The 22,226-nt window shown below is 40.6% G+C and overlaps 1 protein-coding gene across 2 annotated transcripts in view; it reads right to left on the bottom strand.

Annotated features, from left to right (window-relative positions):
• Positions 1-772: 772 nt before the first annotated feature.
• The window catches only part of TECRL (trans-2,3-enoyl-CoA reductase like), a 67,755-nt gene continuing 46,301 nt past the window's right edge, over positions 773-22,226 (bottom strand). For both annotated transcript variants that reach the window (XM_027810285.2, XM_005442646.3), the window contains 8 exons: positions 16,504-16,619; positions 13,727-13,832; positions 11,885-11,957; positions 9,771-9,814; positions 5,990-6,047; positions 4,599-4,684; positions 4,140-4,185; positions 773-2,567 (listed from right to left, as the gene is read on the bottom strand). In XM_027810285.2, the coding sequence (XP_027666086.1) occupies positions 2,440-2,567; positions 4,140-4,185; positions 4,599-4,684; positions 5,990-6,047; positions 9,771-9,814; positions 11,885-11,957; positions 13,727-13,832; positions 16,504-16,619 (657 nt within the window). In that variant the 3' untranslated portion in view covers positions 773-2,439. The remainder of the gene's footprint in view (positions 2,568-4,139; positions 4,186-4,598; positions 4,685-5,989; positions 6,048-9,770; positions 9,815-11,884; positions 11,958-13,726; positions 13,833-16,503; positions 16,620-22,226) is intronic.

The following is a 22,226-nucleotide window of genomic DNA, read 5'->3' on the forward strand; positions in this document are numbered from 1 at the left end:
CAGGAATTTGTGCGGTGGAAGGTATCCCTACCCATGTCAGATGATCTTTAAGGCTCTTCCAACCCAAACCATTCTACGATTCTATGAACTTACCTGTTCTAATCACATGGAACTTGCCCTGAAAATCAGAGAGGGCAGAGGAACACAGAAAGATCTGTGAAGGTACAGGATGTTGATTTATTGCTATTTGTGGAGTCATTTAACACTGTTGACAACAATTTTAGCTGGTCAACACCCCATTGGTGAAACTCAAAATATCTGCCATGTTTATCTGTGACAGTCTTCTGTAATGTATCTTCATTTATTCTTAGCTAGTGTTTGCTCTTAACCCCATTTTAAAACTGTAGTTTACTACAGGAGCCAAAACCCTTCTCCCACACACTCCATGTATCAAATGATCAACTAATAAGCAGGAAGGTAAACAATTCCTGAAGTATTTCCTTTGCCTAAGCCGACTACTGAATAGGAACCGTGCTCCTAGCGATTGGAATCTCTCTGGAAACATGCCTTGAACAGACTTAAAACTGCAGCTATTGTAATCAAGAGGTGAACAGATAAGTAAGTAATTTTGGCAAGTTACCTTCCCACATGAACTATTTTAAACTTGAACATTGCTAAAATGAGACATTCAGTAAACATTAAATGAAAACAATCCCAGTAGCTGGATCAAAAAAATAGACAGCAGTCTTCACTCACACATCTAACACTGGCTTGGAAAAAATGAGTTTCAGAAATATTGTTGTTAGATATAAGGACTAAAGAGCACAGAAAATTTTTCAAAAATAGATCTTTATTAGCAGTCTGGGTTAGAGAACTGAATGTTCACTGTGACTTGAGTTTTCCATTGAGAGGAGTAAAAAGTTTTAGCTGTTCACAGGTTACAAGTTCAAAAATATGGAAAGTGATTTATTTACATTACTAAGACGAAATTGAGTTACCGTGGCTAATAGGGGCAAGTGTTGCAAGTTAGACATTAGAAAAGGGATATGAACCCAATTTACTGGGCAAATTAACTTTGTTAGAACCAGCTTGAGCTGGTGCAAAGATAACAGTGCCTTTAGGAGACAAATTGCCTGCCTTGCTTGTGCACTGCAGTGTTTCTCTAATGATTATGAAGTTCTTTAGGCAAGCTTTTTCAGTAGCCTAAGGGAGTCAAAAGACATTGATAAATTTGCAACAGAAATAGAATGAAAACTGGACTTAATGCCCCAGCTCTCCATATCTTAATACTTGCTGGCTGAAGTAGTTCTGGGTTTGGGTGGTTTTTTTTTTCTCTGTGTAACTAAAGTTATACTTCTGCATGACATAGATGCCACTGATTTCTGATTTGCAAATGGAGCTAAAAGAGTTTTCAAGACTTGAATAAAAAGCCCAGAGAATATCTTAAAAAATAACGTAATGGAAAGCAAAGTAGCAGATAGAGAATGACCAAACTGAAGCAAGAGCTGAAACCTTTCAGCAGTGTCCATCTGAAACAGTTCAGATACAGACTGAAATGTATTTGGCAGGATCTCTTTCCTTTTTCGATAATGAGCTGTACTCTGATTCACCTTCTGCCCAAGGATTTCACAGTGCTTAATACAAACAAGGTGAATGGTGTCTGGATGCAGCTGGGCACTGAACAAGGGGATCTTAATGTGCTTGTTAGTCCAGAAAGTCTTTTGCTATTTCCAGAACTTTTCAATGTGAGAAAGGGGAATGGACTTAAATGATGTTCCTAAGGACATGCTGCAAATTAGTAGCAAGATGGGAAGCACCTCATAAACAGTCCCATCCTGCAATCATAGGTCTGATCTGCCTACCTGAAAATGAAAGAAAGCCAGACCTCTCTGCAATGATCAATTTAAGCCAACTTGTATTGAACAATTTGCTATGAGATTCAATTACAGAGAAAGAAAGAAAGAAAAACCTTGTAAAGCTGGACTAGACTGTGTCAACAGCATAGTGGTCGTTCTTTGATGTGATGCTTTAGGGGAGCCGAGGCAGAATGTGCTGTTTCTGTGCCTTTTAATAAAAATAGGGCTGTGAAACATCTGATGCAAAAATCCAAGGCTCTCGTCAACATCTAACACTGAACCTTAAAATCACCAGACCTGAATGCATGCAGATGAGCTGTATTCATTAATTTTAACAGCATCTGTGCCCATTTACACCAGTTAAATATCTAGCCTAACATTCAATATAAGCAATTTTCTTGTCCCTTCCCAATTAGCTCCATTACAGAAAATCTAATTAAATCATATCTTCTAGCAGGAACCAAGAATTCAAGAGCTACATTTTATCACTTAATTAAAAGCTGTTCGTCTTGAACTGTTAATTTTCTGAAAAAGATATCCAGTAGTTCTTCCTCTGATCCACTTTGGTTACTGAATGAAATGGCTCATTTACTCTGAGTTAGCTCTTGAACTGTACACTTAGGCTTCAGTTCTTGTGAAGAGCTTAGAAGATGATAGGAATCATAGCTGCTTTTCTCCGCACCTCTGGATAAAACCTCTTCAGATATAGCTTGTGTTTTTTCTGGGCCCAGAGAGACATCTGGATGACCATCAGGAAAGCAAAAATGCCAACTACAAGGAATAAGAGAGAGGGGGAAAAAAAAAAAAAAAAAAAGATCATGTCTGTTCTTTCAGTGGCTGTTTCTGTGCATACAAGAGGGTTTATGGAAAAGTCTGCAGTAGTCCCTTCTGTGGGCAGATACAGGTTAACTGTGCCCTTGCTCTTGCAGCCTTGCAGTTACTGATATACCATAGCCTGAGGCTCAGCCTCTGCATCAGAATTCACACAGACAATATGCACATCTATTAGACATGCCCTGTATCACCTATGACTTCACCATAAATCCCAAGGCCTCCTTGGGCATGGTGCCATCTCAACACAGAATTACCCATGACCTCGACTATTTTTCTGGTTTGCTTTTGTCCTGCAACACTTCTTGTTTTTTTCCTCCAGCTCCGAACTGTAACTTGGGATCGGTGCCGTAACTCCCTGCTGCATGGAGGGAGAGCTCAGCCCTGGGGGAAGCAGGCAGTAGGTGCACAAATAGATTTGGCTGCCTGGCAGTGAGGTCTCACAACAACCAGAGATGCCCAGGCCCCTACTGTGGTTGTCAGGAGCCAGTAAGTGGTCTTTTGAGTGCCTCTTCCTTTGGGATGAGTGGCACCAAATGGGGAATGCTTTTACAGGTACTTTTTGCAAATTCATTATCCTTTCTTCCTTAAAATGAGGTGCTGCATCAGAAACATTCATTAGGCTATCTGGTCAAGTTATGTTTGGGACAATTACAGCAAGGATGAGTGTGCTGTGTATGTTGCTGCTCCCTGCCTTTGTAAATGCAGTCCTACAATGTCCCCAAACTTTCAGGTCATTTCCATACCAGAGCCTAAAGCACAAAAATGTTTTATTTTTTCAAAAAAAATTAAAAGTTTAATTTTTTCATGATGCACTTTAATCCACTTTTGAAATTTCTTTCTTTTTCATTTTTTAAACCACGAGGCTACTTTTTGCAAGTAGCTTTTATAAGTTTCTGGTTTGGAATGCAAAAATAATTAAAAAATGAATGGTCTGGAGAATCTCAGTCCCAGGGACCATATTTGTATGGGTCTTTAAGTCTCTAAAGATGCAGGAAAGTACTGAGCAGGAGTTGCAAATGCTACTAGCAGACTGCTGTTACAAGCTGGCTGCCTGATATAAGCAAATGGGGAAATGTTGCCAGGAACGTGTCTCTTTCCTCTTTTGAAATACTAAATACTTCTGTTTTCCTCTCCCTATTAGAAGTATTATTCCAGGTTTACAATGAAAAAAAAATAAATTCCTGTATCAAAAATGATTGACTGTAATGAAGAATACAACTTTTTTTCTTTTTCTAAATTTCAAAGTCTGCTTTCATTGTGAAAACAGAAGAAACAACAATATTTCACAAAAAGCAGAGAGCTGGTTTTGATCAAAAGAAGGTGTTATACTAGCATGACACTCTGCAGCTTTCTGAGGGTAGCACTTTGAAGGTTTATACAGTCACATCACAAAGGGGATTTGATGTCAGTATTTCGTATGCTATAAATTTTTTGGCAAATTTTAGATTTCCAGAATGCACTTCCACATACAACAATGTACAGGCTATCTTCATTCTGTTTCAAACTTACCTGGCAGGGTTTGTGTCATCACTGTGAAACTAATCCAAGAACCAACCTGTTGCAAAGAAAAACGCACTGTTAATTGTATAATTTATGTAAAGCAAAAGGGCAAGTTTTCAAAAGCTTCCCCTGGAAGAAGAGCATGACACTTATACTGGAAGAGGGAGAGGAAAAATAGCTAGAAAGGAACCCCCCAGTGTGCTGGATGGGGTAAAGACATGGGTGGTAAATTCTTGGATCACTGGAGAGTCTGCAGTGGAGGGGAATATACACAACAGTCATGATATTGATGTGAGGGAAGAGAAGGGACTGGTGGAGAAACATTTGTGGAGCAAGGAGACTCTGACATACGGAACATAATGATAGATGTGCAGAGGGAACTGCATGGAGGTGCAGATTTTTTGCAGCCAGTGGCTGAAACACAGTAACCACCTACTCTTTACATATAAGCAGAAGAAAGTCACGTACCTCATATGTATAGTTGGGACAGGATACCAGCAAGAAAAGCCATGTGAAGGGGTTGTAGGTTGGACTTGGAAAACAGGCTTTACTGCCTTTATGAAAGGAAAAAAGAAAGAAAAGAAAAAAAGAAAAAAGAAAACAACACAACTTGATAAAACCAGTTTCCATATAGAAAGGGGAACTGAGCCTTATCACAACTTGTCTGTGTAACAGCCCTCCCCTTGCCCAGCGCTCCCAGAGTACAACTTGTTAGAAAAGTTTCTGTGAAATCTTTTGAGACAGAAAAAGCTGTATTTATCCTAGTGAGAATACTGCTTAGTGAGCCATGTATCAGCTTCTACAGGAAGGTTTGGCATGTCCAAAGGATGCAACCTTTGTTCAGAGGAAGAGAGAGACAAGTAGTTTAATGCAGACTAGCCAGCAGGTGAGGGCTAAGGGCACTCTTCTGGGATATAAATGATGCAGCTGTGTCTTACGCAGCCTGACTCGGGGACATGAACCTGTCCCTTCTCACGTCCTTATCCTTCATCCCAGAGTAGAACAGGAAAACAACTCCAGAGCTAACAGGATGACTCTACAGTCACTGGTAATGCTCACACAAAATGCCACATGCATGTTTCATTTTTAAGTTCTGGTAACAATGCTATCTTTCATACTTGTAGGCACTGAACATGTAGATTAATTATTTGGCTCTTGCTGCTTGTACCTGAATTACGCCCCTTGCAACAAACAGCGTAAGCACCTGCCTAACCACAGCACATCAAAAGCTTTCCAGAATAGAAACTGACTTCAGTGTGTGCAGTTAATCACACTGTGGTGAAGTATTTTCTTGAATAGCATGTTATAGTGGGAAATGACACTATTATTATCTGATAATATATATTTTACTTTCTAGTGTATATAGTGTAACTTTAATTCTCATGGTATGAAAGATCCTGAAAACCCTTGCTTGGAGCAGCCTTTTAAGCGCATGCCTATACATTGTTGCCTATGTAGGTATTCATGAGTCTGCCTTTGTGTATTTGTGTGTGTATCTTTGCACGAGATGCACGTATCTAAAAACTCTGCAATCTAATTTAAAAGCTTTTGAAACATTTAAAATGGAATCCTCTGTTGTCAGCCAACAGGATGCTTTAGAGAACTTCCATGTTTAAATCCATATTTAAATTGCAGTTGTGTCTAATTAAGATAAATTTTTTATAAGCTTTGGAGCAACAACGTTGTTGCTAATGTATCCTTGTCACCACATTTATTTTGAAGATGTTATACCAATGGCGTGGTACCTACTTCATCTTTCTTTATTCTGTGGATGTAGATATATAAATTACTGTATACTAGCAGAAGATGGATAGGTTAAACACACTTCAGTCTTAAATAGACAGGAAACAAAGACAGACCTGAATGATTTTGGTGAGCTAAAGCTACGTTGATAAAGTGATTTCCAGCTTCGCACATCTGCAAGACATTAAAACCATATTTTCAGTCATATGCTTAAAATGCTGTGGTAACTGCGATTCAGTGCATAATCAGAATCCCCTATTACAACTTAATCTCTGTATCCAGAAAATATGTACTCTGAAATGACTCGCCCATGGGAAATACATTCTGTGATCTTTGTCAAACACACAAGTGTCTAGTGAGCATCGTGGGTGCAGCCTGGGTTAAGTCAATGCTTCAACTCCATACAGCTCAGTGCGGGCAAGCCTTCAGCGTGGTTCCCATGCGCAGCATGTGCAGCATGCTTTGGTCGGGGGAGATCCAAAAGGCTCCCTGGGGTTTAAGGAATTTAGCAAGATACTTTTCTGAACTCAACATCCTTGTCAGGATTTGGATTTAACCCAGACTGCAAAGCAGCAAGTGAAAAGTTGACCACTGGTTTCGTAAAGATGTCCTGAGTTAATGTGCCTACCCTCTTCCTACACACACTTTCAAAGGTGTTCAGCGTAGCACCTCTGTTAACGCTGGTTACAAAGCACAGAAACCAGTTCTCTAGGTATGTCGCAGAGGAAGGAAATACAGGGTGAATAAAAAGGCAGTGTTTCTCTGAAGGGCAGGCTGGTCAAATGGATAGCAGTCAGGAATTGATAAATGAAGAGGACTGGTATTATTCCTGGTTCTGCTGCTCTCTGGTTATACCATGTCCAGCCCTAACCAACCTCTCAAACTTGGTCTTTAATATTTATATGGTTTAAATTTTTGGAAGACACACCATGTCTCCCGGGTGGGTTATACAGCATGTAGTACAAGGTGATTTCACATTTGCTTGTGGCTTTCAGTACTTCATCAATTACAACTACTGTAGAATCAAAACCAATTAGTACCCATATTTAAAGTGGGAACTGGTAGGAAAACCTGTTTCTATTCCTGAAAAAGAAAGTCTGTCAGTACAACAATCTAATGTTATGCTTTTCATGTTTCCCCTGCTTTACAAAGAAAATCAAAATGCTATATACATTTCAGTCTCAGGCTGAACTGAACATTTTTGTTCATTTTTGGGTTTGAAGACTGATTTCTCCTCTCAAACTGAAAAAACCCACAGTGTCAAAAAGTTGTGTTTTCTTATATCATTTGTCATTCTAAATTTTGCAAAGCTGGAAAAACTTAAAAAATTAAAATAAAAAGGAAGAGTGCTAAAAACTAGAGACCTTAAAAGTATAAAGTCACAAAACTAATGCAGAAAAAAAGAAATATGATTGTAATTTTTAAGCTAATTCTGAAAGTCATCCATAACAAACTTCAATTAAAACCAATTGAAAGAAATATGTAACTTCATTTTATATTGAAATGTGCCATTATCTGGAAGAACATTGTAGATAGCAATGCTGAAAAATTTTCCCTTTTTTGGCAGAGATTTCTATGGGGTTTGTTAGGAAAGTGTAAATCAGGTCTATTAGCAAAGCTGTTACTCTGCATGGATATGTAGTCTTGGGTCAAATCCTGCAGTCCTTTTATGTTTTTTAATTACAATTAACTGGCTCTCATCTATCACAAACACCAGATGTAAAACACTAAATAGCCAGAAAAGGAAATTCTATTATAAAATGCCATATCAGAAGCTGTAATTCTAGCCATAGCAATAGAAGTAATTTTAATTTGCATACTTCCAATTATGAGCTAGAAACATGATTTTTTTCTGATTACTATTATTTTAAAGAAAAAAGTTTCAAAGCTAGAAGTGTTTTTGTGAAACATACTGAAATGTGCGATGCTCATATTCTTGTGGAGCAAGAGAGAGTCACACACTATAGTTAACACCTACTAATTCTATAATCCATTTAAGTAAAACAAGCAAAGGGCATTTCTGCAGGGATTTTTATTGGCTTACCTTTGACTCTGCAGCTGCATTCTGCTGTAATTAGTTCTGTTCCGCTTTAGAAATGTGGCTGCTAATGTTCTATATCAAGATGTACTGCTAAATGTAAGCTAGTCCTTAGTGTCTCAGATATAAAATATGGGGCAGTGGGGAACAGCAGAAAAAAAGGCTTACCATATTTATGATGATAAAATATTGAAGCCTACATACTGTTCCCCCTCTTTATATTCCATGTGTATCTTATGAGAACAACGTCCCTGCAAAGCTCTGAGTAATTTCTCTAAATATGAGAATCTTTCAGACAGGCTTGTTGACACTCTTCAAATCACTCAGTACTATTTTTTACAGCAGCTGCAGATGTATATACTTAAATCAGGATATGTAATAAAGACAAGCCATAAAAGAGGGGAAAAGAAGAAATCTTCCAAATATTTTGTTCATATGTTTTAGAAAACTGTGAAAACAGCTTCAAACTATTTTATTTTGTAGACTGCTGTTTCAAATTAATTGTCTGGGAACCTGCCAGAACAAGATCTGAAAGGGAAACGTTTTGAGTCTCCATGGGTAGGAAGTTCTCAATAAAGCTGCAAGAATTCAGACCACAGAGCAGGTGCTGATGCAGATCTGAAGGGGATGGCCATAGTTATAGCAAATTCCCCCGGCAGGACTCATCTCTCTGCTTGATGGCAGCGTTTTCCCTAAAAGCTATAGCAGGGTGTGTTACACTGACAGGGGGAAGGATGTTTCATTAGACAAGGAGGCTTTTTCTATGCAGAGATTTTGACAGGGACAAGTTTTATTGGTAACACTGAGTATGCAGGCAAATGGTTTGCTTGGTTTCAAGCAACCCCTGAGCTTAGGAAGGGCAGACAGTAAGGCTCTGGATGCACTACTGCCTACTGCTGCCAAAATCTCCTGTCTCCTAGTACAGGATTATTGCTTTCAACTGTAGAGCCTCATTGAGGGTATGAACTTCTTCATATGACTATTTTGCTTGTCTTTGCTTTAGCTTATTACGGCAGGAAAAGCTGAGAACTGCATGGACAACCCCAGAAACAAACACTGCCAAAAATATGATCTTTAAGCGTCTCAATTTGCGAAAGCATTTAAATATTGCTAAGGAGTTATTTGAATGATTTTTTGAAGAGTGTTTGCCTGAAGGAACCTAAACATGTTACCTGTGCCACCTTCCTGTTATGTTTCTAGAAACTGATCTGTATCTGATTTTCAAAGAGGCTGTTTTGGCTACTGACCCGTGTTTGCTTGGGTAAGTCAACACTCAGCATTTCCAAGTGCAATTCCCGCAGAGGGTGGAAGAGAATATACATTTCCACATGAGAATTTCTTACTGAGTCTCTGTCTTACTATACAGTTATCTTCATTCAAACATGAGTTTCAGTAGTCTCGGCCACCCTTTGTCACCTGCGCTTTCTCTTGACTTAACCCGCCTTGGCAGCAATTGGTTTTGTTGGTTTTAATAGCTGTTGAGGTTAAATTAGTCAGGGTACACAGCACTATTGCAAAGTCTGCTTAGGATGTAATTCTTCAGTGTTTTAAAAATGGCAATTTTCAATCTGTCTAAATATTAGTGGTTTTACACAAAATTATGAGTAGTAATATTGTTGATGATGTTCTCATGGCAGTCAGATACAGTATTTCACATTAAGCTCTGTATAGGTAAATAGTATTAGGAGACTTCCTGGCCTGGAAATCTTAATCGATTATCACTAAATCCAGTCAAAGGACACAGGGTTGTGAGTGTGGATGTATATGTACACACAAATGCATGTGATGTTATTGCATTTTGTTAAATCGTGAGTTACTCCTATTTCGCTATCATCAATAAAAGTTATTTCTGTACATACCAGAAAAGCAAGAGCAGCAAAAGAAATTTGTCTGTGGCCAAATGCTAGAAAATAGGACAAAATTATAAATTGCATTTTACAGTAAGCACATGGTTTGATATAGGTGAAATTAATCTAGTGTTGACGAGCAGAAATACTTCTTTCCTGACAGGGTCTGCAGAAAGAATGGATATTATCACACACAATATGAGGAGAATGCAAATAATAACATCACTCTAGAAATGCCAGTCTCTTCGCCACTAATCTCAAGGCAGTTTTCACCTAACTTTTTCTGGTATTTCTCAGCTTCATATATCTAAGTGCTTTGTCAATGCAGTTGGTGGTGTTAAGGTTCTTGGAAAGGCAAGGGGAGGGATGAAGTGAAGGTCAGTGGCAGAACCAGGCTGGGTATCACAGTCTTATCCATAGGCCGTTTTATCTGCCTGAGCAGAGAACCCAAGACATAACCTATCCATTACTTTTTTTTGTTTTTAGTAGTGACACAGTAGTAAGGTTTTACTATATAGCCACTATCTGCTTCACAGTCTCACCATGCAAGAAATATATTTCGCCTTTTCAATTTTTATGTGCTCTTTACCTGCCCTCTCCTTTTTGATGTTGTCCACAGACCACTGTAGTGCTGTACCATGTTTGTCTCCAAAGGTTTACAGTTCTCAAGTAAACCTTGGTCGTGGCTGAGGGCCACAGACCACGCGTACGTACCTCACTTCCCTGACCAAGTCTCATCGAGCCTTTACTTTTGAGAACCCTTTTTCTCTGGCTGGCACATGACTCCTCTATGGCTCCAACGGCATGCTCTAAAACTCCTCCTCAGAACAACCAGAGCATGTCAACCTGCGAGTCTGTAGCTGCTAAGCAGATGTTTTCCATGGGCCTTTTGTCAGCCTGGTTTAATTTACCATGCCTGCATAGCATTCTGCAACTCCCTGCTTGCCTTTCCTTACCTGTCCCCAAACTCGCCATCTCTGGGTATGGCTGTGGAGGTCACCTGCTGCCGCATCAAAAACAAACCACCAACATTTTACTGATCTAGATAACTATGCCAGAGGGCTGGTGATCTCCAGCATTAGACCAATGGACCTATAATTATCATTTTAAGGTGGTGGCAAGCAATTAGAAGTACTTATGAATGTTTTCTGTGTTGGAATGCTGTGTCCTGAACTAATGGTTTCCTTTATAAAGAAGCTGCACCTAGTGATTTGATGATCTGGACTGCTAAAACCTGTGTCTGGGAAAGTTTCAACGTTGTTTGCAGCGTTACTCTTAAAGCCACACTAAATTCAGCTGTCTTTCAAAGAATCACATAATTTTGAAACAGAACTTCTGTGTTATTTTGAAAGGAAAACAGGTGCCATGTAGGAGAAATTTCTGATTTAAAAAAATTAGTAATTTAACTGAGTGTAAATAAAAATGGCAAAGCAAACCCTTTGTTCCTAAAGTGCATAAATAAGTATAACATGCAGAGGAAAAGGAAAACTAAGGTGTAGCAAGGAAAGTAAAGTAGCAGGAAAAAACTTATGCTAATTATGCTCAAAAGAAGCAAAAGTTCAAAGAGTAAACAAGAAGAAAAAAAATAATGAAGAAACAGCAGAGCAACAATAAAATATAATGAGAAAGAACAAAATGATAAACGACATCTAGAAGCAAAAACCAGGATTTTTTTTCATTATCAGCATCAGTATCTGATTGACTTTTACTGGTTTCTCACGCACACACTCACAAATCTTAATTTTCATGAAAAGGATGTATCTTTAGCAAACAAATATCGCCTCCAAGAAAATGGAGCTGGCACTAGTTCTCTCCTGCATTCTTAGTACATATATGGTGAAGATGAGCAAAATGTATCAGTCTTTGTGTTTTCTCCATTGGGCAATATTTCCAGTTCATAAAACTCGACAGCGACTGACCATTGCTGAATGGGAACATACATTCAGTGACACAGCAGGAGAGCCTCCCACATGACAGTCTTCCTTCCGGCAGGGAGTAAAAGCTAATCTCTGACTAGATTAGTCATATGATCTCATGTTGGGGACATCTACTGCTTTTGGAGGACTTAAGATTGCATATCAAAAATATTTTAAAACCAAGCAGTTTTGTGTGCTACTTATACATACATGGTGGCGTATATTGTGGATGGTTGATGTAGTATGCAATCCAGGAAGTGAACCCCCAGTAAAAGGCACAGCCCTGGAATGGACAAAAGATTTTTTTTGTTGTTGTTAGAAAGGGTGATAAGCAAGTTCAAACCATAACTTTATAAATATAAATTCTAAGTGCAAAACCCAGATGACCATTGCAAGACTTTGCAGCAGCTTCTTGAGTCACAGAATATAGATCTTTGTAAGATGCTACGAAGCCACTAAAAAAAGAACCCTAAAAGGTCACAGATTGTGTGGCTATGTATGTTGTTGTATTTATGTATGTTGAATGTGGTTTATGCCTCTTGTAGGAAATTCTTATTTGATTCTGCTGCTGAAGGGCACATTTCTCGATTGTTAGAGCAGCTGTACTACTAAAAGTCTCGGGCTGGTTAACACAGCTGAGCTGTTACTATACCTTAAACTCAGCATTTCCAAGCAAGATTGAACTAGCCAAACAGAACACTAAACCAGCTGAGGCAAACTGAGGTAAAACTGAATCGGCCTGCTTTAACCCTACCAAAATAAAGGCTCACAGTTCCTATAAAGATAATTGAGTTACACACTGCACCTACTCCATTGGATTCGGCCCCAGTTCATCTTCTTGTTGAAAAGCAGCACCCCAGCTGCCTTTGCTTGATGAATGAAGCCGTGGGCTTGGGAAAGCCCAAGCAGAGAGAATGTGATCATGTTTTGCTCTGTATAGGGGTCACTGCTCCCATGCTTTGTACAAGGAAAAACCAAAACCCACCAGCCAACCAACCAGAACCACCCTGGAGACTGCATAAAGCTTTTCTGTGTGTCTGAGTTAAGGATCCCATTCTCAGTTCCCTCTTGGGAAGAGCAGTGTGCTGGTACTGGCTACAGCTCCACCCCATAAGCAGGGCTGCCAAGTCAGGCATTCTCTTTTTAATCTTTTTATGCAGCGCTCCCGTGGTACACAAGGAACTAGCAGTAACTGTGGGTCTTTTAACTCCCACATGCATGAATCACTTTGGAAATGGTACTCTGGTTCCAAAGCCATTTAACTTATATTCATCTTTTTCTTTTCTTTTTTTTTTTTTAACTTTATTTTATTTCTCTTACATGTTGTATATTGTAAAACTTCTCTAGTTGTGTATCCTATTAACTCCTTTCTGACTGGAATTGAATTGAGCCACCTGTTATGGCCATACATTTATCTCCTTCACTAAAATCTTCAATATATTGTAGAAGTTTTACAGGGCGGGTCACCGAATGGGGTGGGAGGAAAGGTGATACAAAATGACCAAGACCGGGTACATGAAAGGAAAGAAAAGAAAGCCTATGAGTGACACACAGTCGAAATTCAAGAGGCTTTGCAGGACACACTTTAGGCTAGCTCAGTATCTTCCTTCCTGAGGCCTCGATCTATAAAACAGTATGTTTTTTTCTACTTGTAATTTGAATTTTGTTTCCTAATGCAAAGCCTGTTGCTTGCTCTGTATTTATATTGCATTGAGGATGTGGAGTGTGATTTCTGTCAGCATTGCTAGATGTCACAGCAGCATATCTCATAATAAAATAGCATTCAGCCTGAAAAATATCCTGGACATGAGAATTAGCCCCTTGGGTGGATGAGTCAAGGTGGACATTGACATGCAGGAGCTAAAATGGACATTGATTTCAATTGGTGTCCTTGGGGACATGGCCCTGAAATTTTTCTTATTTTTGTATTTTGATTAACCGTAATTTCTGGAGCTAGAAAATAAATTATTTTTTAATTTTCTTATCTTCTTCCAAAGACTGCTTTGATATGAGGATATTCTCTCTTACACAGAATCATAAACACATTGTCACCTTTATCATATTTTTCAGAGGAGTGTGCCCTCCTGAAAACTTGTGAACAAATAATGTCTCCAGAAGATGTCTGATGTAGTGTAAACAATGGCAGAAGCAGGCCAAGCTGGAAGAAAAAAAAAAAAAGGAAATTAAGGTAAGTGAAAGACTGCTTTTTATTATTTCACAATTTAACGTCACAAAAGGAATAAGGACTAATATTCCAAAACTGCAGTCACACTGAAATCATGAGATTTAAGATATTGCCTTAATTGAAGCATCTGGAACCAAAGATTAATGGAATCATTTTCAGTGTTATACAAAGTTGATTTCATTTTGCAGGGAAGCAACTTCTTTTTACTAGCCTTGAAATGAAAAGAGCTCCTCGAGCTCTGAATGTGATGCATAGCCCTGACAAGACATTAAAACAGGACAGCTGTGTATGCAAGCAGGCGTCTGCTGTGCTTTTCCAAAAGATCTCTCCCGTGTTTTAAGGCTACCTGAGTGCTCCTGTAGGATGTGCCTGACATTTAAAAACATTCTAAATATCTTCTGAATGGTTTCCTTGTCCTTTGCCAGCTCAAGTAGCTGCATGGAGGTAGTTTGTATTTCATTTCCTTGTGGACGCAAAATGAGATTTTGTTGCAAAGTTAATCCATTCTGATGGCTTTTTTGTTGCCCGTTACAAAGAAATGAGGTAATTGTTGTAGAAATTATTATACTGATTCCCTTTTGAGGAAGATTATGAAACAATAACAGGCATTGCTGATTTGCTTCCAAGAATGAGTTGCAGCTCATAGAGACTGAGTTTCAGAAACAAATGTCAGGAGTGATTCCTGGTGGCATTTTATCTTGGTTACATGTACTGTACTACCAGAGCCCGTCTCACTGCAAACCAATTATAAGACATAAATGAAAAGTGGTTTTCAGCATGTGAAATCTCAAATGCTTTTATTATGCATCTTGTATGGTAGCCAGAGTCAAAGATTAAACAATTTCAAAGTAATTAAACCAGAGAGAATTGAGCTAAGAAAAATTCAAACAATTAACGACTTATCCAAAGTCTGGAGCAAACTTCCAGCTTTGCTAGGAATTTTAAAATTAATTTTACTTAGGATGGGGACCTTAGATGAACCCATTAAGGAGCAGTCACTGGAAGCATTCTGCACACCCCCTGACCACTTGAAAGAAGGCAAAGGTATTGCTGTCTCTTCTGTGTTACCAGAAACTCTCCTTTTAAGTGTATGAGCAATAGAAGGCAGGCAAGCATCTTGCAGCTCTGGATTTGAATTCAGCTACTCTGTGCTCTCATTCCCAGCTCCACTGGCTCCCTTAATGTCTCTCCAAGTCTCTGTTCCTCCATCTGTAAATGGTATTATTATTCACTGTGCTTCTCTGTTGTATGCCAGCTGCCTTGATTCTGCGATCAGTGTGTAGAAAAATGCTGTGGGAAAGCTGAACAGTTCCTTGAGGCTCCTAGTTCCCTGTGTGCCCTCCCATTTCCACTGCTCCAACTTACACAGCTGACAGGCTTCCCTTGATCACATTCCACCCCTCCACCAGGCACTGATCTCCTGGAATGGGGACAACCACACTGAAGAGAACTTCCTTAAGTGTGAAAGTTCCCAGCCTGCCTGGTGCATTAGCCACCATTCCCTGGAAGGGTACAGTAGGTGGTGGCAGTGCCTTGAGCCTCTCGCAGTTATCATGGATAGCTGTTTGCCACTTTCTTGCCTGTAACAGTTCTTAATCCCTCCCATTGATCATGTCTGTTTTGTTTCTTCCAGTCCTTCAAAAGGCTTGGGAATGGCAGGGACTGTTGAAGGTCATAAAAAGCTATCTTGGTTGACTGTCCTCTCTTCATTGCTTTTTGGCAGCCTCTTGAGTTCTAGCAGACTAAGCAGGTTGCATTTCCTTGTGGTCAGCTCCTACTGTATTATATCGGAGGAGATTAATTTTCCTTGTTAGCATTCCTGTTTCAGTGATGGAAAGAAGCAAAGCTGTCTGGTTTGTGCTTATATATGAGCTGCTCTGATTTGTTTCGGTACAGCTAGATACAACCTGTGCTCTTTGCTGTCCAGTAACGGCGGCTGAGCTCTTGGTTTTGTTTGTCACTTGACTGTGCTATTCCTTAAAAGTCTTTCAGAACTCAAATATGTTACATATGGCCGTAGGGAACAGTTGCAGTTTGAAGAGGTTAGTTTCAAAAATCAGATTACCACTTCTGAATTCCTGTGGTGCTTCTTTTGTGTTTCTCAGTTTTTCTTGACCTGACTCATGACATGCAGACCTCTCAAGATTCCTCCTCGTTGTGCCTAGGTGGGAGCTGGGAGGAGGGCGGGGGGGGGGCGGGGGGGGGAGGGGTGTTATCTTCTGTGCTGGGGGCTGATGCTTACTAATCTTATGAGTGAGAATGCATTGTAAAGAGACTGGGATTGAGACACCTGAAGTCTTGCCCTCTCTTCTCTGTCAAGCATGACTTTGGTTAACTACCACTGTATTTATTATTTCACCCTGTTCAGGCTATATTTCTGGACTTCAAACTATTTGAGGAAAATACTACAGCTCCCATTGTGACCACGTACAATGACCATTTCAACCGGGATCCCATTTTTGGTCAGATTTATGAGTGCTGATAAAATATCAACATTATTGATAAGAACAATCTGAAACTCCCACTGACTGAGACCAGACGTGCAGTCTCACATCCCCTGTAAAATCCTCAGCCCTGGAAATGCAGCCTCCATCCCTTTGGCTCCCTGTCCCCCAGGAAAACAGTTCACACAAGTGTCACTTACTGAACCACTGGGTGGCGGAAATTCTTCCTACTTTCCACTTGATCATAAATAGTTGAGAGGCGAATGTAAAAGAGCAGATATATTAGAAGAGGCCCGGTGTATTCTGTTAGAAAAAACTAGAAGTGGAAAAGAAAATAGCTGTATCAGAGTAGGAAATCGTACCAATAAAGACATGAGAAAAATAATACCCCTACCCACAACATCTGTTCATCTTTCAAATGTCATTTTGACTTCATTTTTAGGACTTAAATTACACCTGGGTTTTTTTCTGCTCCCTTTAGCAAAGGAGTAAAATCCATCCAGGAATGAGGGAAAGTTTCTGTGCAGAACATTAACCCAGTCAGGAATGCTTTGTGGAACATGGTCAAAATCACAGTTATCTCCTCTTTATACTTTTGGCTGTGCCAGCAGATGCTTATTTGGAATCTAAATAACACAGAAAATCAAAGCCCAACTGCTGAAGGCAGCTTGCTATCTGCCTTTTCTTTTATATATATAATTTTTTTTCACAAAGCCAACCAAGCATGACAGAAACAAGCACAGCTTTGAATCCTGGTTGCTAGCAGAGTCATCTGGAAGGGAGGGATCATTGTTTGAAATGTGGTAGTGGGTGGAGGAGCAGGACCTGCCTGCCTGGTGTGTGGTGCTATCAGCCTTTATTCAGTGAACCAGTGGGATGACTCCTTGTGCAGGCAGCAGCAGAAGTAGCCTGTGGTGGGCAGACTGGACAAGTAAGTTGCCCTGTAAAACAGAAAGAAATAGTTTCACAGCCTCACTGTCACCCCTGCTAGCCACAGAGCAAGGAGAGTACGTATGGAGGCAGGGAGAGAAGGTGGAGTTATGGTGCTGCCATGAGCCAGCCTCAGTTTTATGTTCTGGCTTTGGTTTGGTGCAGCCTGTATTGCTTTTTTTCAGGGCACACACTTAAGCTACAACAGCTGGAGGAAGTAAAATGTGGTCAGGGTGATGTGGGGGTCTGGATTTGACCGTCTGTCCCCACGGGAATGAACCTCAGAACAAAATAGAAATGGTGTAGTCCTACATGTTCACAATGACCAGAAACTGGCAAATCATAACTCAAGTACGTAGTATTGCTTAAGGGATAAAGATTCATAACTAATGGGCCGTTTGGCTTCAAGGTGGCTAGTTGCACTGGTATAGAATTGTCATGGATAAATACCCGTGGCTTAAGGAAGCATCACTGAATTTAGACTACTTTTCTCAAAAGTAGTATTTTCAGGCTGTCTGACCCCCAATGGACTAGTCTTCTAATCACTTTTCAGAAGAGCTTTGAAACAGAAGGGTTTTCCTGCAGAACTATTCTGCAATTAGGTTTTCTTCAGTTGGGACCCCCAGAACAATTTCTTTTCCTCTATTACAGGGGGAAACTTTTTGAAATTTCAGCCTTTCATAGCAGGACTGTCTCCAAAAGTAACAGACTTAAGCATTCTTTACCAGGGAAATCTCAAATTCTCTTTTGTTCCACATGACACCATGATTTCTGTGCTCCATTTAGACTCTGCATGATCCCAAGTGCAAGTCTGTGTACAAAAACATTTAATCAAGGAGTGTGTAAGAGCCCACATTGTTGTGGAACACACCACAGCCAAGGGTTTATTAGAGTTTGTCCTAGCACTTGTATGGGTCTATTCCTAACTGTAAGCCCACTGTGTTAGGCACTCTGCAAACACCGTAAGGGACAGCCTCCACTATTAAAACCTAACACACTAAATATAGGCAATGGTGGTATCAGGAGACAGAGGTGCAGATAATATGGTCTGGACAGGTCAGTGTAAGAGTTTGGAATGAGCTGCTTTCTTCATTGTAGCTTTTCCTCTCAGCCATGAGTTGCACCACAAACTATACCTGTAACTGCCAGCTTTTATCATCTGTTTGGCGTGAGCATATTACAGAGCTGCCATGAAAAGTTTGACAGGACTTAGCACCAAGTTGTGGTTACTTGTCACCGCACCAAGTATTCCCTCCTTACCCCCTGGCTGATTTCAGATGCTGGAAGGAGAAGGAAAGCTTCAGGGTTTAGTAAAAAATCCAGTCTCTGTTTAACAGCCAAAGCTACCAGCCACAGGATACCTGAATCCCTGTGGAGGTGGTTTTGGGTGTAGGAGGAGGAATGCAGAGCCTCCCCTCAGAGCAATTCAGAGAAGCAGCTGAGAGCACCAACGGCAGTTCTTGAGTCAGTTTGTGGAGGTGAGCAGCAGCAGCGTGTCAGAGTGCTTTACAGGCGGCTGACAAGGACCCATTTTACCTGTGTGTCAGACATATCTGACACAAAGACATCATCACCCATTGGAGGCAGGTGGTCCAGGGTCAGCTGTGAGATTTGCACTGAAATTAGGTATTGCCTGGCAGGCAAGACTGCATTATTAGCCTTTGTCGTAACTGTGTCACACTGCTGGAACATAGTTAAGATCAGCAGCATTCCGTTTCAAATGATGAGGTTCAATTTGCTGTAGCATTTTGGGTTTGGTTTTTTTTTACATTTTGGGTGACCTTCAGTCGGTTTCTCTCTGTTGCATCCCCCATGCTGCGACCTCTGGTCTCCTTCTTTGGCTCACTGATTTAAAATTCATTGGAAATGAAAAGTGAGTTTCAGAAGGGGAGGCAGAGAAACTGCTAAAAATCTCAGGAGTTCAAGCAGGTGGAAGTGAAAGTAGTCTTCAATTAACACCAAATTAAAATTGGTCCTAACCACTGGCAGTCAAAGGCAAGCACCATTCATTTACTATTGATTCTCAATGAACATATGCAGTATATCTGCCCCTTCATCCAGGTCATTGATGAACAAGTTGAACAGGACTGGACCCAGCACTGACCCCTGGGAACACCAGTAGCTACAGGCCTCCAGCCAGACTCTGTGCTGTTTATCACAACCCTCTGAGCTCTGCCATTCAGCCCGTTCTCAATCCACCTCACTGTCTACCCATCTAACCCACACTTCCTGAGCTTACCTATGAGGATGTTGTGGGAGACAGTGTCCAAAGCCTTGCTAAGCTCAAGGTAGACAACATCCACCTCCCTCCCTTCATCTGCCCAGATAGTCATTCCATCATAGACGGCTCTCAGGTTGGTCAGGCATGATTTCCTCTTAGTTGAATCCATGATGACTGTTGCTTGATAACCTTCTTTTCCTCCACGTGCTTACAGATGACCTCCAGGATGAGCTGTTCCATCACCTTTCCAGGGATGGAGGTGAGGCTGACCAGCCCGTAGTTTCCTGGGCCCTCCTTCTTGCCCTCGTTGAGGACTGGAGTGACACTGGCTTCCTCCAGTCCTCAGGCTCCTCTCCTGTCCTCCATGACCTTTCAAAGATGTGGAGAGTGACTTAGCAGTAACATCTGCCAGCTCCCTCAGCACTCAGGGGTGCATCCCCTTTGGGCCCACGGATCTGTGGGTGTCAAGTTTGCTTAAGTGATCCCTAACGTGGTCCTCCTCGGCCAAGGGAAAGTCTTCCTTTCCCCAGACTTCCTCTCTTGCCTCCAGGGTCTGGCGTTCTTGAGGGCTGGCCCTGGCAGTGAAGACTGAAGCAGAGGCAGCACTCGTAACCCCACCTTCTCTGTGTCCTTTGTCACCAGGGCACCCACCTCATTCAGCAGCAGGCCCACATTTTCCCTAGTCATCCTTTTCCTGCTAATGTACTTGAAGAAGCCCTTCTTGTTGTCCTTGAGATTCCTCACCAGATTTAATCCCAAATGGACTTAGCCTTCCTCATCACCTCCCTGCATGATCTGACAACATCCCTATATTCCTCCCAAGTGGCCTGTCCCTTTTTCCACATTCCATAAACGTCATTCTACTGTTTGAGGTTTGCCAAAAGCTCCTTGCTCATCCATGCAGGCCTCCTGCCCCCTTTGCTTGATTTCTTGCTCATGAGGATGCACTGATCTTGAGCTTGGAGGAAGTGATGCTTGAATATTAGCCAGCTGTCTTGGACCTCCTTACCTTCTAGAGACGTAACTCATGGGATTCCTCCAAGTAGGTTTTTGAAGAGGCTAAAGTTAGCTCTCCTGAAGTCCAGGGTTGCAATCCTGCTTGTTGCTCTGCTTCCTCCATGCAGGATCCTGAACTCCAGCATGTCACGTGCACTGCAGCCAAGGCTTTCCCGAGTCTTCACATCCCCAAGCAGTCCTTCTTTGTTTGTGAATACAAGGTCTAAGGGCATACCTTGAACTTCATACTTGAGTAGGAAGGATGAGTATGAGGATACTCATCCTATAGCTGCTTAATTGCTGGTCTTGGGGACTTATTAGTTGTATGAAGCATCAGTTCAACCTATCATTTTTACAGATGCCCAAAAACCCACAAAATTACTAAGATACTAGTTCCTGCTGACATATTCTGCAAAAATAATAATCAAATTTTGAATAAAATCCTGAAAATAATAACACTGTATCTTGTTGTTTCTGGACACACACACAAAAAAGAATTATAAAAAAAAATTATAAAAACTAAAAAAGTGATCATTTAAAACACAGAGTATTTTTCTTCTGTATAAATGTAAAAAAATCCAATATTTAGAAGAAAATTACTTTTTATTTTCCATCTTGTAGGTCTCCTAGATTATTTTGATCTATTTGGTACAGCTAAATATGGTGGCCCATAGTAAACACAAAGATATTTTCCTTGAGGAGCATTACATCTCTATTACTATGTGCGTAGCTCAACAGTGTTTAACTGTTGAGCTCATCATTAACTCCCTGCAGATATAACTCCCTGCTGCTTTTTTCCACATCTGTACTCTCTATTTCATATCATGCACAGTGCCCAGTTCTCTTACCTTCTTTCTCTCCTCTCTAGTGTCTGGCATTATATACTCTATATACCTCTTATTCTCAGTGGCATAGAGTAAGTGCTGTTCTTGAATCAAACCTTTCCCGGGCATGAGCTCTATAGATGATGTTAAACTCAAGCTTCTTTAAGTGTCTCAATTATCAGGTCCTTGGGGACCTGGCTCAGGAATACATGAACTGGTAACATCTACTACGTAAACAACAAAACTGATATCTGTAATATGTCAAAAGAGAGCTAAGGTAGGAAATTCCATCATTCAAGAGATGATGAGACAAATGGGAAAACAATACAGGATAGCTAACTCGCAGACCAGCAAGGCATCTCATCTTGCATGAGCCAGATTGTACCGCCTTCTTTAACTGTTGAGAGGATCATGCCAGTAACACCTTGCTGAACTGAGTAACAACCGGGTCGAGAATTATAATCCCAGACCTTATAAGGCAGAGGGTATATTTAGGAAAATATGAATTCAGCAGAGGTGAAAGAAGCTCTTTGAAGTCATTTGAGGGAATGTGAGGTGAATTTTCTGGCTGATAGGAGCAGCTAGCACAGTGCCATGACACCATCCCATCAGGTCTACTACAGGGAATGGAAAGGGGTTTGATGCGAGTTAATAGTACTGTGTGTGCCAGTTGGGAAAAGGCAGAAAAGGACAAAAGGAAGCTATAAACAGAGGGGGTGGAGTGGAGAGAGTCTGAAAAAAGTCCAGTGGAATGTTTGTAAAGGAACAGCCCACGGATTAATGATCTTCATATGAGGGCATCAGCTAATTCCTCTCTATAATGTTTACAACATGCCCTTTCTGTAATACCACACAAAACACCCTATCTTGCATCACGTTGCCTTTTGGCATAGTATCACAACATCTCATTTATAACAAGCAGCACAGCAGTGCTGAGGAAAGGCCATACAGC

This window comes from Falco cherrug, chromosome 1 (genome assembly GCF_023634085.1).
Source record: "Falco cherrug isolate bFalChe1 chromosome 1, bFalChe1.pri, whole genome shotgun sequence".
Lineage (NCBI taxonomy): Eukaryota > Metazoa > Chordata > Aves > Falconiformes > Falconidae > Falco > Falco cherrug.